We start from the raw sequence: 23,379 nt of genomic DNA, 5'->3' as shown, positions 1-23,379 counted from the left end.
CCCCTTACCCACTATTCTCTAGTCATGGTGGTGGTGTCTCTTCTCTTCCTTTTGATCCATTAATACTTAAATACTTCAGTGTCTTTATACCTGATATTCCTTCTGCTGGGAACCCTTTTCCCTGGCTCTTCACATAGCTCACTTCTTATTATCTATGCTTTAACTCAATCTAACTTCTAGAAGAAGTCTTCTCCCAGGTTATTATGTCATGTTCTTTTTATTTCTATCATAGTATTTACCGTAGTCACAGTACTTACTGGAGTCTTTTTTAAAAAAGATTTTATTTATTCATTTATTTATTTGTTTGTTTATTTGAGGGGGAGGAAGAAGAAAAGGGAAAGAATCCCAGGCAGGCTCTGTGTTGAGCACAGAACCTGACATGGGGCTCATTCTAATAACCCTGAGATCACAACCTGAGCCAAAACCAAGAGTTGGACCCTTAATTCACTGAGCCACCCAGCTGCCCCTATTCTTTATTGTTACTGCACATTTCTTTTCACTAGAATACATACATGTTGGAAGATGGAAGAGGCCTTACCTGTCCTGTTCATTGCAGTATTTCTAATGACTAAACAGTGTTTGGTACAGAACAGGTGCTAAATAAATATTTAGAACAAGGAAGTTAATGTCTATTCTTAGTTTTCTAATTAAGTAGTTCCTTTTTTTAGTATTATAGCTAACTTTGAAATTTTACATATTTTGAAAAGTAGATCTTTAATCTGTATATGATATTCATAGATCTATCTACAGTATACTTTATCTGGTGTTAGAATCTTAATTAAGTTAAGGGAAAGGACCCTGTCTTTGTCATGGTCCTCAGCTTTCTAATTAGTACCTTTCTGACCCAGTGTAAGTAAGGATTTTTGTATCTGAACAAATTTGTCATAGCTGAAGACCATACCTTACATAGTCTTCTTTTAAATTTTTTAAGCCCTACTAAGTAAGAATTTCTAGGTATTTCAGCTTACAGGCAGTTGTTAACTTCCCTATTGTGAATTCCAGAATTTAGCAGGATTTCTTTCTTTCTTTCTTTCTTTCTTTCTTTCTTTCTTTCTTTCTTTCTTTTTTTTTTTTTTACCATTTTTAAAATTTAAATTCAATTAATTAATGTATAATGTATTGGTTTCAGAGGTACAGACCTGTGATTTATCAGTCATATACTACCTGGTGCTCATTATATCACTTGCTCTCCTTAATATCCATCACCTAGTGACCCTGTCCCTCCACCTCTTTCCCCTCCAGCAACCCTCAGTTTGTCTCCTATGATTAAAAGTCTTATGGTTGTCTGCCTCTCTGGTTTTGTCTTGTTTCATTTTTTTCCTTTTTTTCCTTATGATCCTCTGCCTTATTTCTTAAATTCCACATATCAGTGAGATTATATGATAGTTGTCTTTCTCTTACTGACTTATTTCGCTTAGCATAAGCCCCTCTAGTTCCATCCAGGTAATTGCAATGGCAGGATTTCGTTTTTTGATGGCTTTGTAATATTCCATTACACACACACACACACAAACACCTTTATCCAGTCATCTGTCGATGGACATCTGGGCTCTTTCCATAGTTTGGCTATTGTGGACATTGCTCCTATAAACATTGGGGTGCATGTGCCCCTTCAGATCACTACATTTGTATTTTGGGATAAATACCCAGTAGTGCAATTGCTGGGTCATAGGGTAGCTCTATTTTCAACTTTTTGGGGAACCTCCATACTGTTTTCTAGAGTGGCTGCACCAGCTTGCATTCCCACCAACAGTGTAGGAGGGTTCCCCTTTCTCCGCATCCTCGCCAGCATCTGTCGTTTTCCTGACTTGTTAATTTTAGCCATTCTCACCGGTGTGAGGTGGTATCTCATTGTGGTTTTAATTTGTATTTCCCTGATGCTGAGGGATGTTGAGCACTTTTTCATGTGTCTGTTGGCCATTTTGATGTCTTCTTTGGAGAAATGTTCATGTCTTCTGCCCATTTCTTGATTGGATTATTCTTTGGGTGTTGAGTTTGATAAGGTCTTTATAGATTTTTGGATATTAGCCCTTTATCTGATAAGACATTTGCAAATATTTTCTCCCATTCTGTCGGTTGTCTTTTGGTTTTGTCAGCTGTTTCCTTTGCTGTGCAAAAGCTTTTTATTTTGATGAAGCCCCAGTAGTTCATTTTTGCCTTTGTTTCCCTTGCCTTTGGAGATGTGTCTAGTAAGAAGTTGCTGCAGTCAGGGTGGAAGAGGTGGCTACCTGTGTTCTCCTCTAGGATTTTGATGGATTCTTGTATCACATTTAGGTCTTCAATCCAATCTGTTTTTGTGTATGGTGCAAGGAAATGGTCCAGTTTCAGGGGTGCCTGGGTGGCCCAGTTGGTTAAGCAGCTGCCTTATGCTCGGGTCATAATCTCTGGGTATTGGGACTGAGTCCTGCATTGGGCTCCCTGCTTAGCAGGGTGTCTAGGGTGTCTGCTTCTCCCTCTGTCTCTGCCTCTCTGTCATGCTTTTGTGCATGTCGCTGTCTCTCTCTTAAATAAAGAAAAGCTTTTTACGAAGGGGGTGGTCCTGTTTCATTCTTGTGCATGTGGTTGTCCAGTTTTCCCAACACCATTTGTTGAAGAGATTTTTTTCCACTGGATATTCTTTCCTGCTGTCAAATATTAGTTGGTCTTAGAGTTGAGGGTCCGTTTCCAGGTTTTCTATTCTGTTCCATTGATCTTTGTGTCTGTTTTTGTGCCAGTACCCATACTGTCTTGATGATTATAGCTTTGTAATAGAGCTTAAAGTCCAGAATTGTGAAAAATTTAGAAGAATTTCTAAAAGTATTTTAAGCAATATATTTCAGTTAAATTACCTGGTTTTTGTTTTTGTTTGGTTTGGGGGTTTTTTTGTTTTGTTTTTAAAGATTTTATTTATTTGATGGAGAGCGTGTGCACAAGCAGGAGGAGAGGCAGGGAGAGAGAGAAGCAGACTCCCCGCTGAGCAGGAGCTTGATGTGGGACTTAGGACCCTGGGATCATGACCTGAGCCAAAGGCAGACACTTAACTGACTGAGCCACCCAGGTGCCCTTGTTTTATTTTTGAAGGCAGCTCATGAAATAATTCTTTTTATTGAGTAACAATGTGAATTATATCCCAGTGTTTTCTGGTGGTCATAAGTTTTGAACTTGTGAGTTCAAAGTCATAACTTTTGAACTAAGTTTTGAACTCTGCTTCCCACCATGCCCCCCAGGTCTCCACCACACACCCCCTGCAGCAAACATATATAAGAAAGTTTCTTAGTGGAGTGGGACTCATGAACAATCATATTTGGGATAGTTATAAATGTAAAATTGATATGTTTATCAATTATAAAATTGATAGGCTTAGGTCACCTCTTGATGGTAATTTTTATGTATTTAAGTTTCATAATTTCATGACTTTTATGTCTAAGAAACTACCTTCTGTATAATCTTTAGTTTGAAACAACATGTTTTTGAAACTTTTTCTCCTTTATCTTTCTGTTTTTTGTTCAGTTACTATGTGTCTGGTTTAGGCTGTTACGTGTTACAGATGATAAGATGTATTGCCCCTGTGTGTCTGGTTCTTCGTTTAGGGGTAAATTTTTTTTTTTTTTGCGGGGGGGAGGTATGTGACTATTTTTAAAAATGGAATTTCTAGTTCAAGCTTATAGGTGTGTTGGTAAATCGTTATTGGTAGTTCAGGATATCCTAAGTCTAAACTAGGTTTGTGAAGAATTTTTTGCCTTGGGTACTTTTAACCACTGCTGTTAATTTACAGAGAGCATTAATCCAGTAATTTCTTTTAGAAGACGTGAACGATCAAGAGAGAGGGACCATAGTAGATCACGAGAAAAGAGTCGGCGTCATAAATCCCGTAGTAGAGATCGTCATGATGATTATTATAGAGAGAGAAGCAGAGAACGAGAGAGACATCGGGACCGGGACCGAGATCGGGACCGAGAACGGGACCGAGAGCGCGAGTATCGTCATCGTTAGAAGAAGGTGGGTATTCCTTGTTCCTGTTATATTTAGCATATGTGTTATTAACAGTAATTATAACTCCAAGGCTATTGTTTATACAGTATATACCTACATTTTAAGTGGTCCAACTACTTGTTCTGAATTTAATCTTCTGGAAACATCTGAGACAAAAGACAGGTGAGTAATGCCAGGTAAAAAAAAAAATTTGACCTTTTATCCTTGAATATTGTATTGCTGAGTTAAAACTAAGATTGTTGATGGTCTTTAGAAAGCAAGAAAACAATCAAGAGGACTCATGTCTACTTCTAAAATCTGAAAATTGGAATTGTCTTAATTATACAGATAGTTTGCATGTGATTTGAAATACAAAATACGGGAAGTTAATTCATAACACACACACACACACACATATGTATGTATAGTGCTTGGACTTGTAAAAGTAAATTGAAAGTTTCCCTCCTTGAACTGACTCCCTAAAATTTTTAAGACAATCTAATACTATAATAGCTTATAATACAGGAGGATGGTTTCTCAGCATTGAAAGAGCTTTTGTACTTAAAAAACTACTCTTTAGAAAAGATACTTTTCTTGGCATCTGGTTTTTGTTTTAAAATAAAAGAAAACATATCCTTTAATTTGCAAAGAAGATATGAAACTTAATTAAAATGGATTCAGGGTACTCCATATCTAAGAATTTTAAGTTGTATCAAATCATGCATCCCAGGTTAGAATAACCTTGAAATAATTTTCTTTGATGTTTCATTCATAAACCATAATCATGTGTCTTTTTTTCTGTATTTTAAAACTATTTCTTGTGTACATTTTTCATAAAGCGGGAATTTGTCTGTTTATACTTCATTTTCACGTGTTTTTATTTTTATATTTGTGAACAGCATTTATTCATGTGAAAAGTAGGGGGAGGGCACTGTGAGGCTTGTGCATGTGACACAAAGGATATTCTGTAAACAAATAATTTTTCTTTATATGTTGGTGGTATATCCAAATTAAATTAGGCTTAAACAGATCCCTTACAGGTAACTACATTTTACATAATTATTTTCCATAATCATGGGAAACCCTGAATTTAGTCACAGTAATTGTTAGTATTTAAGTTGTTATGGGCAAAAGCAAAGACTATCAAGTATATGTAATTTTGTGGCAGAATAGCAGTTTCTTTAACTGTAAGAGATACATCTTAGCAAATGAGATCCTTTTTGAATAATACTATTTATAAAATAAACATGTAAATCTTATTTTTATAGTACATTAGCTATTACTTTATTCACAGTTTTATGGGCTATTTGAAGTGAAAAGCCATTTTTAATACTTCCCTAGCATTTTGAACATGCATTTTAAATATTTATCAAAACTTGAATTTTAAAATAGTTTTCCATGTATTGTATTATAGAACTTAATGTAAATCCCAAAACATTTAGTATGAAGCAAAACATCTCTCACTTTAAAACTGAGCTCATTGAAATTAATACTGCTTTTGGATGTAAGGATTAATTAAATGTTCTGTCATGTAAACACTAAACATATAAACACTAAATTTTAAAGATAGAGCTTTTTCCCCTTTGGGTTGAATAAATCTTAATCCCATTTTAGGAAAAAATTCTCAGTATCCATCAGTTGCTTAAGGTGAATTTTAGCCAACTTACTTGAAATGCTTAGCTGTATCAGCCATTTCATTTATAGTAAGGTACAGGTGTATGAGTTATATCTTTATTTAGACTTTGCCAGGTATCAGCAAGCTTCTAATTATTGAGGGCATGATAATGAAACTTCCATACATTTTTAAACATCTCCACTATTGGATGTGCCCATCAAGGAGCTTCTGAACCAGATTATACCCAACGTTAATGATTTTTCTTCCTGGTTTCAGCTAAACTAGCATAGTCAGCCAGGTAAACTCCTTGAAAAGTCCACTGTTCATTTTAATACTTTGAATTAACTAACATTACATTCTAGTAATGGGTACACCTAACTATATCATGGCTTGAGTTTCATTACATTCAGACATTAACTATGAATTCCTAACTTGAAAACTATGGTTGACATTTTTTCTTAATCACTGATGTGTACCATATCAGAATTCCCATGTTTTGTTTGTACATTAATCAAAATTGAGTTGTAATATTGTTATGTGCCTTCATCCAAGCAAAATTTTACATAAGCATTTCTAGGGCAAAAAATTCTGTTATCCTGGAATATTGTACCTTTGCTATACCAAACAATATTTATTGCAAATGTAGATGTGAATTTACAGGGTTGGGACTAGGATTAAATATTTTCAAGTGAAAACTTCTAAACAAATAAGAAAACTATCTGCACATTTAATTATTATCATAATAGGGTCTGTTGACCTTTTTAGAAGTTTTTAAATATGAGTCCTTTTGAGCTTTCATGTAAATCTTAAATGGACTAAATGGAGTACAAGTAACTGGGAAGCTAACTTGAATGTCAGTAAGCGTGTATATAAATAAAACAATAATGTAATTTATTATTAAAATGATGAATGGCTAAAAGGGCAAGTTCTTAACTGGAAACTTAATGATGTTGGCAAGCTGTTAATGTCTGTCCCATCTTAATTTTTTTTGTGTTTGAACTGTTGGTAATGTTAATTGCATTCTCTCATTTAAAATATGTATTAATTTTTCTAAAAGCATTCAGTATCAAGTTCAAATAGGTAATATTTTAATGGGAATATCAGTATTGTAAATTTTCAATATGTAAATACCTTGTATTTCATATTCTGTAATTTCTGCCTCTATTCTCAGACCACTCTGAGCAAAACAAGAGTAGTTCAGTGTTTTAAAATTGTACACTTTTTACAAAAATAATTTTCACAGTTCTTTTCTTTTAGATTGCATTCCTCTTATTGTTTGGAACAATGCCACACAGCAAATTTCTGTTAATGATTCAGGTTTTTTTGTGTGTGTGTACAAAAAATAATGAATCCAAATTATTTTTTAATATACTCTTTATTCATGCTTTTTCTCTCCCTGAAAAGAGGTTTTAATATTTTCAAATCATTGTCCATTTTTTTTGATAAAATTTTAAGCATCTTGTGTGGAAAATGGATTAAATAACTACACTTCGTTGTAAGACTTAATCATAGATACCATAATCTCAGGTTGTGTTGTTATTGCGCAAGATTTAGGGTGGTTTGCATTCTTTACTTAGTTTATAGTTTTTCATTAATTTAGGAAAAACAAAGCCAAAAGAATAAAAAAAGGTTTTTTTATATGTGTTTCAGCTTCTTAAGATTTAGTGTTACTTTGAGGCCAATGTGAAAATTAAGTTCTCTTAACCATCCAATGAATGATACTGGTGGTGATGATACTTAAAAATTATTTCTGCAACTCTTAGGTCATCTGAGATCTGCCTAATATTATCCAGCCTTGTGTGTGTTTGTGTTCTACCATATGTCCTAACTGCTGTGCTTCATCTGGATTTGCTAGTTTTCACTTCTTTTGCTCCAGGTTTTCTTTTAATATTTATAAAACCTTATTACACAGCTATCTTAACTGAAGTGGCAGGAGGGTAGGAAGTAATCCTGAGAATAGATGTATAGTGTGTTTTTTGCTCACTGTGGTTTAAGAATGGGTTTTGTTTACAAATGATTAATGTTCCCTGTTAAAAGAAAATTCAGTGCCAATGTGAGTCACCTTGCTCTCACCTTCATCTCAGTGTGAAATTTACTACCATTGTTTTAGTTTGTAAATTAGATCACTCTGAATAAGTAATGTTTTGAATGAATATTTAGTTAGCATTGTTTTAAAGAAAACTTAATAACCAAAAAGGGGTAAGTGTGTCATATATGCTATGCATATTTACTAATTTGCCTTCTGTGGTAGGGTGTTCTAATCCTCACAGGAAATTCTCAATCACATAAGTAGCTTATTTTGAAATGTCCTTTTTGTGAAATTTGGGGGACAAAGATGAGTTTTCCTTGACTGTGGTGAGGTTTATTTCTATAGTGAACTGCCCTAGAGCAACAATCTTGTATCTGTTTTATAATATAATGAAAGACTTTAGTTAAAATGAGGTAAGGTAAGTACTGTGACCACAGGTAGAAAGAAGGAAATTTACCAGATGTTGTGGTAGGAAGGAAAGTTTTGTAAATACCTATAATAAACAGAATTTTCATGTACTATGTTTTAGCCACTGCAAAAAGGAATTTTAATTTATAAGAGTTGACTTATATTCAGAATCTTCTATTTCTTTTGCCCACTCCATCCCCATTCCTCTCATTAAGGAGAAATTCTCAAAAAAGAGAAACGTGAATTTTGTTTCACTGAGTTAATAGAAGCACATCTCTAAAAGTATATTGAAATTTTTTTCAATTCAATATTCACTTCTTTTAATTGATTATTAATGTGAAAGCCTGTGAAAGAGCCATATCAGATACATATTTGAATTTTACTAAAAAGGTGAATTGGCCATGAGCATAGAAATACTGATGCTAACAAATTTGCTTAGATAAGTTTTAACAGAAATGCTCAGAATTTGAGCTGTTAGTATTGGCTTGATCTTACATTATCTCAAAATACAGGTGCTTCTCTGTATTGAAATTTTACTTAGTGCTTACTTTAGAGACTTCATTGAAGAGCTGTAGATTACATTTGTCTTAGTTTTTTAACAAGTGTCTACATAGATCTTCCTTTTATATTATAGCTAAAACTGTGTGACTTTGACATTAACATATTCAACTAAATGGTATTCTGAAAACATGAGCATTGAATGTATTTGTCACTTTTAAGCTTTTTTGGTATCTTTGTTTATGTAGATGTCTAACTAGAAATTTGAGAGTATCCTGTGGGATTGGATTATTGGAAATGGGTTGTATTGCCTTCAAATTTGCTTCCGTTTGAGATTGTAAAATTTGTATTTCCAAATGGATACATGTAAAGTGTTTAGAAAGAGAAATAAAAACTGTCAGACTACCCCCAGATTTTATGTCTGTATGGTGAAAATGAGAGAATTTTAATAGTAAAGATATATGAAGTATATTCAAGCAAAAGATGAGTGTATTTGTCCTGCAAAAAGATGTGTGTTACAATTTCACAAACAGGATTCTCTGCAGAAATAGTAGTAAAATTCTCCTTTGTGGAGTGATGAATAAGAGTAAGTTGCAGTGTATGCCACATGTTTTTTGGAAGGAATGGGAATTTTTTGTTCGCTGTGACTTTAATTTTTCCCTCTTTAATGACCGATCTCTCTCTCGCATCACAACAAAAGGGTTAGAGAGATAACATACTTTTTAAAGTAAGATTTATTAATTTCCCAGCATCTTTTCTGGTTAGAACATATTCCTTATCTGTCTTTAATACCAGTTTTTAAAAATACATTGCGAAGAACAAAAATAAAACCTATGAAAGCTGCCTTTCTAGATTTTTTTCCCATGAAATAATTCCACCTAAAGCTTCATCAACATAAGATAAAAGTACAACAAAAGGTAACAGAAATGGCTTAAGTATCTCATTTTAAAATGCGGGGAAATAGAAACTATTTAAAAGAGAAAGTTCAGGATTAAACATCTGGGGTTTTTGTTTTTTGTTTTCTTTTGCAGTTGTAAAATTTAGGTTTTTACTCTAGGCAGTGTGAGTGCATATGTGTATTGATGCTCTGAAGACACTTACAGCCTAGTTGGGGAGGAAAGGACATAAAATATGACATTTGTAGTGGTGACAGAATATTAATTACTCTTAATTACAAAGCAAAGTACTTTCCAATTTTATGGCAAGAATATCACTAAATATTGTGCCCTTTACTTCTTACTACATCATCTTATGTTCTTGGAACTTAAATTTTAATTATCTGGTGTTTCAGTGATGACTTACATGCAAGTTAATTGAATGTTTCTTTTGTGAACCTCTACCTGAAGTTTGCATATTTTTGTATTCTTGAAATTTTAGTTTACCAAATTGATTTTTTTTTCTTTGTGTGAGTTTTCAATGAAATTTATCATTGTAGATTTTTTTTTAGCTTGTTTTTGGTTAGCTTATATACCACATTAGTTATTTCACTATAGATGGAATAGAGTGAAAGTAAAGTAAATGTTTTAAATTTGTATTACATCTGAAGATTTGTATGTGGATGTCATATTTATTTAAATGTGCATACTGAGCTATATATAAATTTTATTTATAAATTTTGTAACATGAAACAGTTTGATTTATAACATTTGCAGAAGTTCCTGTATGCTGTCAAATAAATACAACTAATTTGTAAAATAATTGCATTTTATATTCAGTTCACATTTAATTGTTAATGAGTTCTTTAGAATTGATATGTGGGTGAATGAAAAAATTTACATTAAAATCATTCAAGCATTTTTCCATTTATCTTTGTAGTATGCATACTTTAGAAAATGACTTATGTTTCCATCATCACAGAAACAGCAGCTGCTATATTTTCATTTTTGCTTGTCACTAAATTAATAAGGCAGTAATAACTAAGAAGCATGAAATCAGAATGTCTCAGTTTTAATCAGCACATAAATTGGGAGCATTTCTCCACCATAAAGGCAGCTACTGTTTCAGTTAATGCTTATTGTGTTAGAATACGTAACAGTGAAGTAGATGCACGAGTTGTGTATGTATAGTTAAGCCAGCGTTTTTCTGTGTATTATGGGGAATAGCAAAATCTACATCACAAATTTTGACACATTACAGCTGAAGGAAGAGGAACACCTTCCAAGACAAAACAGTCTTCATGGGGGAAAAATGACGCTTGTCCAGCAGTTTGCTTCTTGTGATTGAACTGAACCTGTAAGGATTCATGGATAAAATGAACAGGAATAGATCTGAATAAAGCAAATCTGCATAAATGGTAACCAGTAGCTCTACTTTTATTTTTTATGTTGCTTAACTGTTTTATTTGAAGGAAACCTGTGTGATTTAAAAAGTTATAGCTTTTGCAACTTTATTACTGGTTATATACATTTGGCCATTATAATGTGCAAGCAATTGGAAAAAAAACGTCAAGTAAATGCTTGTTTTTATAGTAGTTTGTTCTTGTTAAAAATGTTCATATGATAATGTCTGTAAACAGCACCACTTTGATTACAATAGATGTAGTGTTGTAATAAACTGTTTAATGGGGCTGATGTGTAAAGCTGTTCAAGTTATTTGATGTTTACACCTCAGGGAAAGTCTTGTGTTCAGCAATATCTAAAGATAATGTTACTATGACATTTATACTGTCCTTTAAAAAAGCATTGCAATAGCGTTTTTGGATATGCACCAATCTAATCTTGCGTTCAGTGAATTAAACATACTAATTAAGTGTCTCTTGCCCTTGATTTTGATATTAGAATAGGTGATTACATGGATATTTAATATTTCTATATTCTGCTTTTCTAGCTGTTTTTACCTAGTTAGCTTGTGATTTTGCTGAATGGTATGTAAACTTGTAAAATTTCACAGACGTAGCAATCCAGTCAATGTGTTAGGGGTCAAAAAAAATTTTGTGGTTTTAACATTTTAGTAAAAACCCATACGTTATTTGCTACAGTAATGCAGCTTAATTACAACACAGATGTACTGAAACGCTTAATTGTAAACTGCTAGCATTGAAGAAATATTTTGACAATTCTGATTGGATGCGGCAGTTATTTGCTGTTTTATATTAATAGTGCTTATGGTTTATTTTTGAAGCCATAGGCAGTGTAAATACAGCCGTGCAGCAGACAAATGGGAGTAAGGAGAGCATTAGTTTTATTTTCTGGTTACTATAGATTTTGGAAGGCCGTGATGCTTACTAATACTGAGTTGTAATCTCCTGTATGTGTAATGGGTGATAATAGGTGTACCCTGTCACCAGTTCAAGGAATCTTACGTGTATTCATGCAACCTTCTGATTCATGCTAGAGTTACTTAATCAAAGATTTTTTTCAAATCTGCCTTGCATATAGACCCACATTAAAAGCACTTGGCTGGCATGTGTTCTTAATTACAAAATTAGCATAGGCAGGGTGACAACTTGATTAGATACTTTTATAGGAAGGTCATTCCGAATCACTATTTCAAAAATTTGAGTTGAAATCCTAGGCAAGTTTAATTTGTTTTTGATCTGATTATCTTTTGAGTGATCTGATAATACACATTGATTTTTTAAAAATACAGCCAAATTTTAGGGCAGTGCTTAAAAGTATTTAGTTACCCTGAATATTATGTCATTTGCAACTTACAGAAGCCCTCCAGATATTTGCAGTGCAGTTCTTCCCTTCCGTTTTGTCCACTATCACACTAGTTCTTACAAAATTAGCTATTTCAAGTTATTCCTATTATTGCCAGTTTTATTTTAAAACATTTTGTGATTAGAGTATTTGTGCATGGGATCACTGGCGTTTATCAGAACTGTTTGCTCTCAGAAAAATTTTTCAAGTGTTCTGTCTTGTTGAAAATGCAGTTGCCTTTTTAACATTATTTGAGAATTGAATCAAAATAGTTTTCTTGTTTTGTATGTAGGTGTTTTGTCATTCGTTAGCTTTCTTATACTTTAATCACAATGTCCTAATGTGAAGAAGTATGGACATAAATATATTACAAGGGAAATTAGTTAATAGTAAGCTTAAAAGGTAAGTAAATGTCCATGAAAATAAGATACTTTCTGACATTTTAAAAATGGAATTCTAAAAATCTAACCGCTTGAACTTGAGATGAAACTGGAAATTTTGTACTAATTAAATCATTTATCTTTTCGTGGGTTTTTTTTTGTTTTTGTTTTTTATCAGTGGAACCCTTTAATTGCTCATTCTATATATCACTCTTCTCCCTATGTGGCTGATTTCATTACATAACTTTTGTTGCAGACAATGTGAGTGTCCTAGAATTGTTTGCTGCTAGTCCGTTATTTTTAAGTGTTGTCAGAAGGAAATACCTTTTTGGTTTGTCCATTAATTTTTACGGTCATCTTCTACCTGATAACACATGAATGTATAGCACTAAAGGTGAAAATTGCAAGCCTTGTTTTATTCTTCTTATCCCTCTGTCATTTTTGAGCTAATGTTATTTGAAAACTCTTTCTTTCTTTTTTTTAACATACAAAAACAATCCAAAGAGATAAATCATTACATAGACACCAAAAAAAAAAAGAGAAAGAGAGTTTCAGAGACTTTTTCATTTCTTTTTACTAATAATTGTAGTGGACACGAAAACACATTTGAGTTTAACTGTAAACCATAGGCATTTATTAGTGCTATGCGGTCACATTCCTTTCAGCCAGTAGTTTCGAATGAGTGATGCAGCACCTCTGTGGTATTGCTTCTGAAGCAACACTTTGAATTGATTTTGCTGCTTATAGCTAAAGGATATATGTTTTGGAAAGGATATTCCAATGTAAATTTGGAAGTGTTTATTTTGTCAGTTTTCATAGACAAGATTTGGAGTAAGTTGCAGTGGCTGTTGATCATAGTTTAGCCCATTTAATGGCCCCTTTACCTAGAATATTTTTAAGCAGTTAACTACAATTTGGAGTTCACAGATAACTTATGGATTGTAGCTTAAGGTATTATTTTCATTTAATTCTCCTGTGGAGAATACTGCTTTGTTTTTTACTAGTTTAAGGTCAGTTCTTAAAATAAACACGGGATTTTAATGAATGTTGTATAACATTTTATAGTGAAAGGGGAAAATTGTTGGAAGGGTAAAGACTTTCTCTTTCCCTTATGTATTTAAATGTGCCAATAACCTAAATACATACTGTTTTATACAATGAAATGCTACTATGAGACTTTCTGTTGGAGTGCTCTCAACATTTTGGTTTTCATACCTGAATGATCATTGCATTTTCTGTATTTTATAAGATGGCTTCAATTTTGTGTTTTAAGCTTCAGCCTGTTATTTTAAGAGGAAGTTTATGTTCTGATTCTTTACTGAGAATACAGTATTGAGAGTCTTACTGTTTTACAGATAACTGCCTTTTAAATTTTATTCATTAAGTTCATTTGCATCCCATAGCCGTCTGTAAATGTTTCCAGCAGTTGTATGTACTTAAATGCACGCTTCTCCATTGTACATATTAGATGTTTTTGTGCTAAAATATATTAAGTGGGATTTTTGTAGCAAAGCATTCTATTTTTCTGTTCTTACTCTGTGTGTGTGTTGTTTTTTTTACATTAACCTTCAGTTTAAACACTGGAGTATTTATTTCATTTTTTTAGCAACTTGACTCTTAGAAGCCTTAGACTAATTTTTTAATAAATATTCAACCAAAAATTATAAATTTCCTAAGATGTGGCCTTACATATAGCATTCCTTGTGTTTGTAATGTGAGATTTTTGACTAGAGAAATCAAAAGATTCTGATTTAAAGTTTCCTTGTAAGTTGAAATAGAAAATGTGTTAAAATGTCTAGGCTTCTGGGAGGAAGTTCTTACATTCTTCTTTCTTGGCATTAGAAAGAAGCAATATGAATTTTTACAAATATTCAAGCAATTGTATCCAGTTTAGATTGATTTAGGTTTGTCTTAACCAATGTTTCTTTAAAATTTCAGGTTGTTGGCATTCACTCTGAGTATGCAGCTACTGTGGTTTTTGTATGGGACATACAAACACTTGGTTAGGTATAGACAGATTTTAATGTTTTAAAGACTTCCTGCTATATTAACGTATTGTAATAGGAGTCTTAAAATATTCGGTAGCATTTAATTGAAGTCACACAAATCCTGAAATGGTATCAGCGGATAGTAAATACTACAAAAAGTTTTTCATGTGCGAGCATCCTAAAATTCTGCCATGGGTGTAAATGTTTTGCATTAATTTCATAATTGGACAGACCCTGCATTTAGTAAAAACACTTCATTTTGAAGGTGTTTTCTTTTTGTCACACTGTTACTTCATAACACTTTTCAACATTCTGTAAGTTAAATTATTTTAAAAGACAATGGTGAATTCGTGTTTATTTTTTTACTTTGAAAATTGTAGTACTCAGGTGGTATTTAATGGGAAAGGATCCTTGGGGTAAATCATAATGTATTCTAAGGAATGCATCTATAACATTGATGACTTTAGCCTTAAAAAAAGGTCTATTCTTACTCTTATTCCTCTTCATCCCATGGTATATTAGCAAAGTAGTTTACAGCCTTGTACAGCCTTACAAAGTTGTTTTACAATTTTTAATGGAAAGCCCTTAACAAAAAAATTGTATCATATTATCAGTATCCATGAATTAACTAAATCACGGTTTGTAAATAATTTGTCTAATACCAGAAGGCCAAAGAAAGTCTTAAAATTTTAGCTATTGACTCTGGTGACTTCACAATAAGATTTCTGTGCAAAAGGTAAGGTGATATTTGATCAAATAGACATCTTTTTGGTGTCCATGAGAACTAGACTTCCATATTAGCTTCTATTAAAAAGCTCATTCCATTTTATTAAAATGTTTGTAATTGCAATTTTGTGTTTAATGTTTACTTTGTCTTTTCTTTCTTTAGCATTTAGGTGACTGTTCAGCAGTTTGCTATATGGCCATTGTTGGCCCTAAACTGCATTAGTAACAAGCATGGTATTTATCTTGTATTGAAAATAAAACACAGTTTTGATAATACTTTACAGTTTGTCCTTTTTATTTGGCTCATAATTTAACCATTGTGTATGCTATGAATAATTCTTGTCTGTTGGTAACATACAGTATAACAGAAATTGGACTGTTGTCTGTATTCTTTAAGCCAGCCTCCTAACCAGTGGTAGTTTTCTTCTGTATTGAATGTTGATGGTCTTTAAAGCAGATGATATCTGGCTTAAAATTAGGCTTAAAACATAAAAGCAGCTCTAGGCTGTTTTATTCTCAAACCTTAGGTTCAGAAAACATTTGTTTAGTTTTAGAGGATTATTAATCTTAGTAGACTTGAATCAAGGAAAAATGTTTCTAGATGACAGCAAAGATATTTCACCTGCTAGTTTAGAAACAACATAGAGTACTTTCAAAACCGTAACAGATTGTGATTTCAGTAAGGATTTGTATGCCAGCTATTATAATCAGGCCCAGGATTTCTCACCTGTAGGCTTCAGAGTATGGTGAAAGTAACAAGTCTGTAAACAGTAATAACTATATGAGAAATAATAAGTTCTTAACTATTCCTAGGACCCTTTTCCATGCCCCACTAAAATTGTGGTTCAGGCTTTGTTTCCCTTACTCTGTTACATGTTTACATTTTGAAGAAGATTGGATTCTGTTGATCCACCTTTCGCTGAGTTCATTGAGACTCCTGCAGAGAGTATTTGAAAGATTACTAGGAACTTTTTTTTAACCAGATGCCATACAAGACTCCATAGCAGTCAGTCAAGGCCTGATGTAGTGAAAGATGGACTTTTTTATGAAGGATTGATAGAATTTATCCGATCTCCTAGTTTGATTACCTAATCATTACTGTGAAACAAGAAATGTTATTAGAAATGGTTTCCGATGCTTCTTGTTCCCATCTTGTCTCTTTTATATTTCACTAACAGAGCTGTTGGATTTTTATGTTATAACAGTTCCTGTCAGCTGCTGTTGTCCATGCCCGATAAGGGATAAATATACATGATCTTAACTTTAAAAAATACATATTGGGCTTTATAGAAAACTTTAGGAAATAGAGTTTACTTCCTTGATAACACTGAGACTTGAAGAACAAATAAGACTTGGTGAAGAGAGAAAGGATGTACCTTCTAGTGAGAGACCATTGCATAAAAGGGCTTTTGTGTCAGGAGGGAATGTATTAATAGGAATTGGAAGAATGCCAGTTTGACTGAAGAGGGTAGTGAGAAACATTGGCCTATATGGGTTTTAAGAAAGGGCAAAAGCCAAGACTGGGGCTTGTAAATCACATAAAAGATTGTCCCAAGAATGAATGATGTAAAATCATCCAAGTGTGTGAAGGGTTGATTGTTAGCATTTCAAAAAACTTAACTGGCTATAAGTTTAAGTCAGGAAAAGAATAAGGTAAGCCAGTGAAACTGTTACAGAAGTCTTCGACTATAGGGAGATAGGATAATAGAGATAAAGAATCTAAGTTGATGTAGTGAAAGACTTAGGAAGCTAAATTGCAAACATCTAGTAAGTTTGGGTATGAGGTGAGAAAGGATGGCTTTTAGACCTTATGTAATGGTGTACCATTCCCCAACTCGGGAAATTTTTGGGGAAAAATGTGGAGATATTGTGAATTTTGTGCCTTTGAGAGCCAAGAAATGACTAAGTAGTGACTAGTTATATGGCTTTGGAGTTTTGAAGATGGGGGTTAAGATCATAACTTTGTAGTAACAGTTAAAATAGAAAAGAAACTATCAAAACATGGGGAGGCTGGGTAAGTCTAGTACAACTTCCAGGCTTTTGGTTTGGGATTCTATGCTCATTTATCAGTATTATGAGAAGAAATAGCTTTGGAGACTTTTTGTTTAGTTTTGCTTTAAAGTAAGCTCTCTGCCCAACATGGGGCTTGCTCATAACCTCGTCATCAGGACTGCGTTCTTTATCTAATGAGCCAGCCCAGTGCCCAGAGAGGAAGTAGCTTGGCGTTAGAAGAGAACTCCTTCCTCAGGAGGGGAAATGTAGATAGGTAAAAATATATGGAGGTTTGTGAGCTGAAGGTAGATGGGAGTCTTAAGATGTTCATCTAGTGACTTTAAAACAGTTGAGGGCATTGTGGTTTGTGGTTATTAAGTTTGGGAGAATGAACTGAAGTTGATCAGTTTGTTGGGACTTGGTTAGTCTAGCTGTAAGAGACTCCCGTTTTTGTGGTGGCAATCCACTTCACACATTCAGTCACCTGGAAGGTAGGTAGATCAAGCTCCCGGATGGGGACGGCATTAATTATTGTCCTCACTTTCGTGTTTAAGGTTGTCAACCCACCTGCAGAAAAGTCACCCACGGCCTCTTGATGACTGGTAGTTTTGATGGTGGGGGAAGGATGACGACAGCATTTTTTAAAATTGCTGTTGGACCTATTCTCTCAGTTTCTTAAATCACCCGAAAGACAGTGTTCTCCTTTATCAAGTGAGCCAGTAAGCTCTGAAGAGTTAGAGGACTCCTAGCAGAATGCTGAGTCAAAGTTAGAATGTGTTAGTGATTCCAAGTCTGCTTTTTTCAGTTACTTGCTGAATGTCATCAAACTAAGCACCCCCCCAGTCCCACACTGTAAGTGCTAACTTAAGCTTTATTGATACCTGAATTGTAAGAATTTATGAATATATTACTTTAAAATGTTACACTTCCACAAATAAAGAGCTTCCTACTCTGCATAAGATACTGTGCTGGATACTTCTGTGTTAGACAGGCCTTAGTAACTTAGTGGTATATATATTTTTTAAAACTTGGCTGCTTGTGTGGGTTCTACCTCCATCATAATTACTATAGCTATCCTATTAGATATAAGAGAGATGCATATATTTGTGAAATGTTAACATTCTGGACAATTTGGACATTAAGAAGTTGGGCTTCACCCTCGTACAGTATAGAAACTTGGATACAAACCACTGTGTACCACTTTAGGTTTTTTCGTCTCCCAAACTGCCTAAATCATTTTACATTATTTCCTCTTTAGATTTCCCCAGCTAGGGAGTGGGTTAGATGGGGAATCCCCTTAAATGAAAACACAAAATGCAAAAAATTTACTGAAGCATCTAACTTATCCCAAGAACATGCTCAGTATATTAGAAGGTGATTTGCAGAATGTGAAGACTAGAGGTAATCATTACTCAATGAATTTGAGTAACTGTGATGGCTGGCTTTTCAGTTAATAGTATATCCTTGGTAAACACTTGTCTGTTCAAGTTATTTTTATGCAACCCGGAAATTATTTCAGAATTGCTGGCAGCCATTCTATCCCAAATGTATAAATTTATGCGGCTCCTGGGTAGCTCAGTCGGTTAAGCACCTGACTACAGCTTGGGTCATGATCTCAGGGTCCTGAGTCAGCTTCCCTCCCTCTCTCTGCCTCTCCCCCAACTTGTGCATGTGTGCTTTCCCTTTCAAGTTAAATAATAAAAACCACAAACTAATCATAAAGGAAAAAAATGGGTAATTGGGCCATAATAAAACTTAAAACTCTAAAAAATGTGTAAACTTAAGCTGTTTAATATTTCACATTATTTGTGAACATGCTGTATATATATGTGTGTACTAAGAGACTGCCTGTCTAAAGCTTATTGCAATCTGTTCTGTGTTGTCCCTGATTTTTTACATGATAGTATATAAATGGCACAACTTCCCTCATTTCGAGGACACCCAGGCAGTAATCTGTCTAAAGTTATCTTCTATCAGTTGTTACCCCTGTTTATGTAAATACTGAGAATGGAACATGCCCCCGTATCAGTTATAAGTAGGCAGATAAAGTAGAGAGTTAAAAATGAAGATTTTAGGGATGCCTAGGTGGCTCAGTTGGTTAAGCGACTGCCTTCAGCTCGGGTCATGATCCCAGCGTCCTGGGATCGAGTCCCACATCAGGCTCCTTGCGTGGCAGGGAGCCTTCTCCCTCTGCTTCTGCCTGCCATTCTGTGTGCCTGTGCTCGCTCTCTCCCTCTCTCTCTCTCTGACAAATAAAATCTTTTTTAAAAAATGAAGATTTTAAATTTTACTTTTCCCTACATCCTTAGTCTCCTTTGCTGTTTTTCTTCCCTAGATCTTTAATTTTGAGGTACTCTGAGGAGGCTTAGCCTCCCTGCATGTCTTGGTGCTCTTTTCCGGTCTCTTAGCTTTAGATGTTAATATGCTCAGTTTCTAAGTTTATATTTCCAATTCAGACCTTTTCCACAGATTGTCTACTAGAAACCTTAAGTATCTAATAGGCAAATCAAGCAGCATGCTGAGCTCTTCATCCTTTCACACTCCCCCACCATCTGCTAAGCCTACAGTCTTTCTCAGTAGGCAATACCCAGTACCTTCATTTCATTTGCTTAGATGCAAACTTTGAAATTACTCTTGGCTTCAACACCTCACATCCAATACATCAGGAAATCTTTTTTTGTTGTTAATCATCAGAAAATACCTAGAATCTGGCCACTTGCTATTTCCATGACTTTGATCATTTGCCTGTTAAATTACTGCTATAGGAGCACCTGGGTGGCTCTGGCCGTTGAGCATCTGCCTTTGGCACAGGTCATGATCTCTGGGTTCTAAGACCGAGCCCCGTGTTGGGCTCTCTGATCAGCAGGGAGCCTACTTCTCCCACCCCTCTGGCCCTCCCCTCTGCTTTCTCGAAAAACAAAAACAAACAAAAAACCCACTTTTTTTTTTTTTTAAGATTTAATTTATTTATTTGACAGAGATCACAGGTAGGCAGAGAGGAAGGGAAGCAGGCTCCCTGCTGAGCAGAGAGACCAACGCGGGGCTCGATCCCAGGACTCTGGGGTCATGACCTGAGCCTAAGGCAGAGGCTTTAACAGGCGCCCCAAAAAACACCTTTTTATAAAAAAAATAGATTCCTGCAATAATTCCTATAGTTCTCCCCATTTTCTGCTTTTGCCTACCTACAGTCTTCCCAACACAACTCTTGGGGTTTTTGGTTTTTGGTTTTTTTATCCTATCTTCAAAATCCTGCAGTGGCTACACATTTCTATCAGGAAAGCTCCTGTCTTGAAAAGGTTTCTCCATAATTTGGCGCCTAAATGTCACCTTTCTGACCACATCTCCCAAAGCCACTCTTCCCTCTCCCTGCTGATTACTTTCTAGTCATTCTGGCCTTGTGTTGTGTTGTGTTTTGTTTTCAAACAGGCCAGACATGCTTCTGCCTCTCACCCTTGCAGGGCCATTTCCCCTGCCTAGAATGCTTTGGATATCTGCATGACAATGTCATCTTAATGAGGTTTATTTTCACCTTTCTGTTGAAGGATGAAAGAGTCTGCTAACTCCCTTACTCTGCTTTATTTTCCCAAGTGCTTATTAACACAATGTATAATATACTCCCTAACACAATGTATGGTATGTTTGTTGTCTTTCAGAATATACAGGCCCATGACTTGTTTCGTTTCTTTTTTTGTTTTTTTAAAGATTTTATTTATTACTTATTTGACAGAGATCACAAGTAGGCAGAGAGACAGGCAGAGAGAGAGGAAGAGAAGCAGGCTTGCTGCTGAGCAAAGAGTCCAGGACCCTGGGATCATGACCTGAGCCAGAAGGCAGAGGTTTTAACCCACTGAGCCACCCAGGTGCCCCGACTTGCTTATTTTCTAAGTCCTAAGTTCCTCTACATAAGCATGTGCCACATACATGTTCATTAAATGAATGAGTGAATGTCTTCTAAATTTGTAGCTCTACCACATCATCTTGTTAAGCTTATGGTATACAGGTATTCCTGAAAACAGGCACTGTTTTCAAAAGTTTGCATTTATGTCACTTCTATGAAATTTTACGAAAGTTAGTGCCTTGTTTTTGTTAAGCAAGAGGAAAGAGGATTTTTGGCTTTTATGGGAAAAGGCAAAAAGTAAAAGTGTCAATCACTTTTTTGACCACCAGCTGTTACAGAGGCTGTGTGGACCCTGAGCAGTGAATGGCACTACCAGGCTCCTTCCCTGGAAACCACTCAGCGTCAAACCACCATAGCTTTGCACTGTGAGCATCTGAGCTTTATCTTGATTTATTTTGTACACCCCTTAGCAAAATGTGTCCTAACGTATTAGAAAAGCCTGAGGTTATTTTGGGGGTCTACTTTTGGTGGCAGGGAAACCTGTAACAATAGTTTTAAGAGCTAATTCACGAGCATCTTTTAAGTGGTAAAACATGTTTAAAATGTCATTTTAACCATTTTTAAACATATATTTCAGTGGCAGTAAATACATTTACAATGTGCAACCATCACCACCATCCCTTTCCAGAACTGTTTGGATCATCCCAAGCAAACACTGTACCCATTAAACAATAACTCCCCATTCCTACTTCACCCCCAGTCCTTGACAACCTCTCCCGTACTGCCTGTCTATCAGTTTGCCTGTTCTAGGTACCTCATATAAGTGGAATCATACACTATGTGGTCTTGTGTGACTGGTATATTTCACTTAGCATAATATTTTCAAGGTTCATCCAGGATGTAACATGTATCAGAATTTGATTTTAATGGGTGATTGATCCATTGTATGTATATACCACCTTTCATCCATTCATCTGTTGGTGGGCGTTAGGGTTTTTCCATCTTTTGGCTGTGGTGAATAATGCTGCTGTGAACATTGGTGTATAAGTATGAGTCCTGCTTGCAATTCTTTGGGGGTATATACCTAGCAGTGGAATTGTTGAATCAGATGTGCTGATTCTGTTGAACCCCAAAGACTTTCCCATAGCAGGTGCATCATTTTATATGCCCACTAGCAATGCATAAGGATTTCAGTTTCTCCACACCCTGACCAATACTTACTTTTCATTTTTCTGATGGTAGCCATCTTAATGGATATGAAGTGGTGTCATTGTCAACTGTGGTTTTTAAAGTGAGTCTTCTTTATTGAGTCTTTCCAAAATATTAATCTTAGTTTTCATTGAACCAATTCTATTTACACTCACTTCACTGATTTATATAATAGCCATGAAATCACAGGAAAATAGTACTAATGACATAGTTTAAGAGCAAACACAACTGAATAGTAAGAGCAGAAGTTCTTGGGCTGGCTAAGTAGGAAGAACATGTGACTCTCAATCTTGGGATCCCAAGCCTAAGCCCTGTGTTTTACAGAAAATGTACAGGTAGTTATATGGGGGCCACTTGAGTGCTAACACAGTATCAACATTTTCTTATTTCATGGTCTAAAAGCTACTAAAAACGTGATCTATAGCCCACCAATGTGAGCATCACAGGAGTGGAAAACTTGTTAATGACTGCTGAATCAGAGCCTCCATCCCAGACTTAGGGAATCAGAATTTGCTTTGGGACAAGATGCGCAAGTGACTTACATACAGTAATGATTAACATATTGGGGTTTTAAACTTTTAGTGGCTACCTGGTATTTCAACTTAAGAGTTTTAATCAGTTCTTGTCATTGGGTATTCAGGTTATTTCACTTGATTTTGGACTAGTAGGAAGGACAGACATGGCAGTGAATATCCTTGTAAATAAATCTAAATATATTTCTCTGTTTTCCAAAAAGTAGTTTCTTAGGATGCTTGATTAAATGAATATGAACATTTGAGGTTTTTTGACACATGATGTTGCCCTCTCATTTACCTTCACCCCAGCTGTATGTGAAAAATCACATTTTCCCACATACTTTGTAATAATGGTTTAAAAAATATATTCATTTTTGAGGTAAAAACTTATTTTTAAATATCTTGTGATTTTTATAATGACTTAAATAGCATAAATGTCTAAATATTTTAAAAGGTTAGTATGCTGCCATCTAGTGATAGCTTTATGTAAGGACAGGGTAAGTCATGATTGAGTAATTGAGTTCAGTGTATACAGCCCCAAACTAATACGACTAGTAAAGAGCAGACACAAGAACTGAATGATCCAAGC

At 34.7% G+C, this 23,379-nt stretch overlaps 1 protein-coding gene across 8 annotated transcripts in view; it reads left to right on the top strand.

The window, feature by feature from the left end:
- Positions 1-15,512, top strand: part of CPSF6 (cleavage and polyadenylation specific factor 6) — a 34,392-nt gene extending 18,880 nt beyond the window's left edge. For 2 of the 8 annotated variants that reach the window (XM_082742882.1, XM_082742886.1), the window contains 2 exons: positions 3,786-3,978; positions 10,638-15,512. In XM_082742882.1, the coding sequence (XP_082599008.1) occupies positions 3,786-3,972 (187 nt within the window). In that variant the 3' untranslated portion in view covers positions 3,973-3,978; positions 10,638-15,512. Of the gene's footprint in view, positions 1-3,782; positions 3,979-4,058; positions 8,907-10,637 lie in introns of those variants that run through there. The other 6 variants (XM_082742880.1, XM_082742884.1, XM_082742883.1 and 3 more) reach the window with 3 other exon arrangements.
- The last annotated feature ends 7,867 nt before the right edge of the window (positions 15,513-23,379 follow it).

Source organism: Mustela nivalis, assembly GCF_964662115.1.
Source record: "Mustela nivalis genome assembly, chromosome: 7".
Taxonomy (NCBI): Eukaryota; Metazoa; Chordata; class Mammalia; order Carnivora; family Mustelidae; genus Mustela; species Mustela nivalis.
Note: the sequence above shows the minus strand (reverse complement) of the source record. Positions and strands in the feature narration are given on the sequence as shown.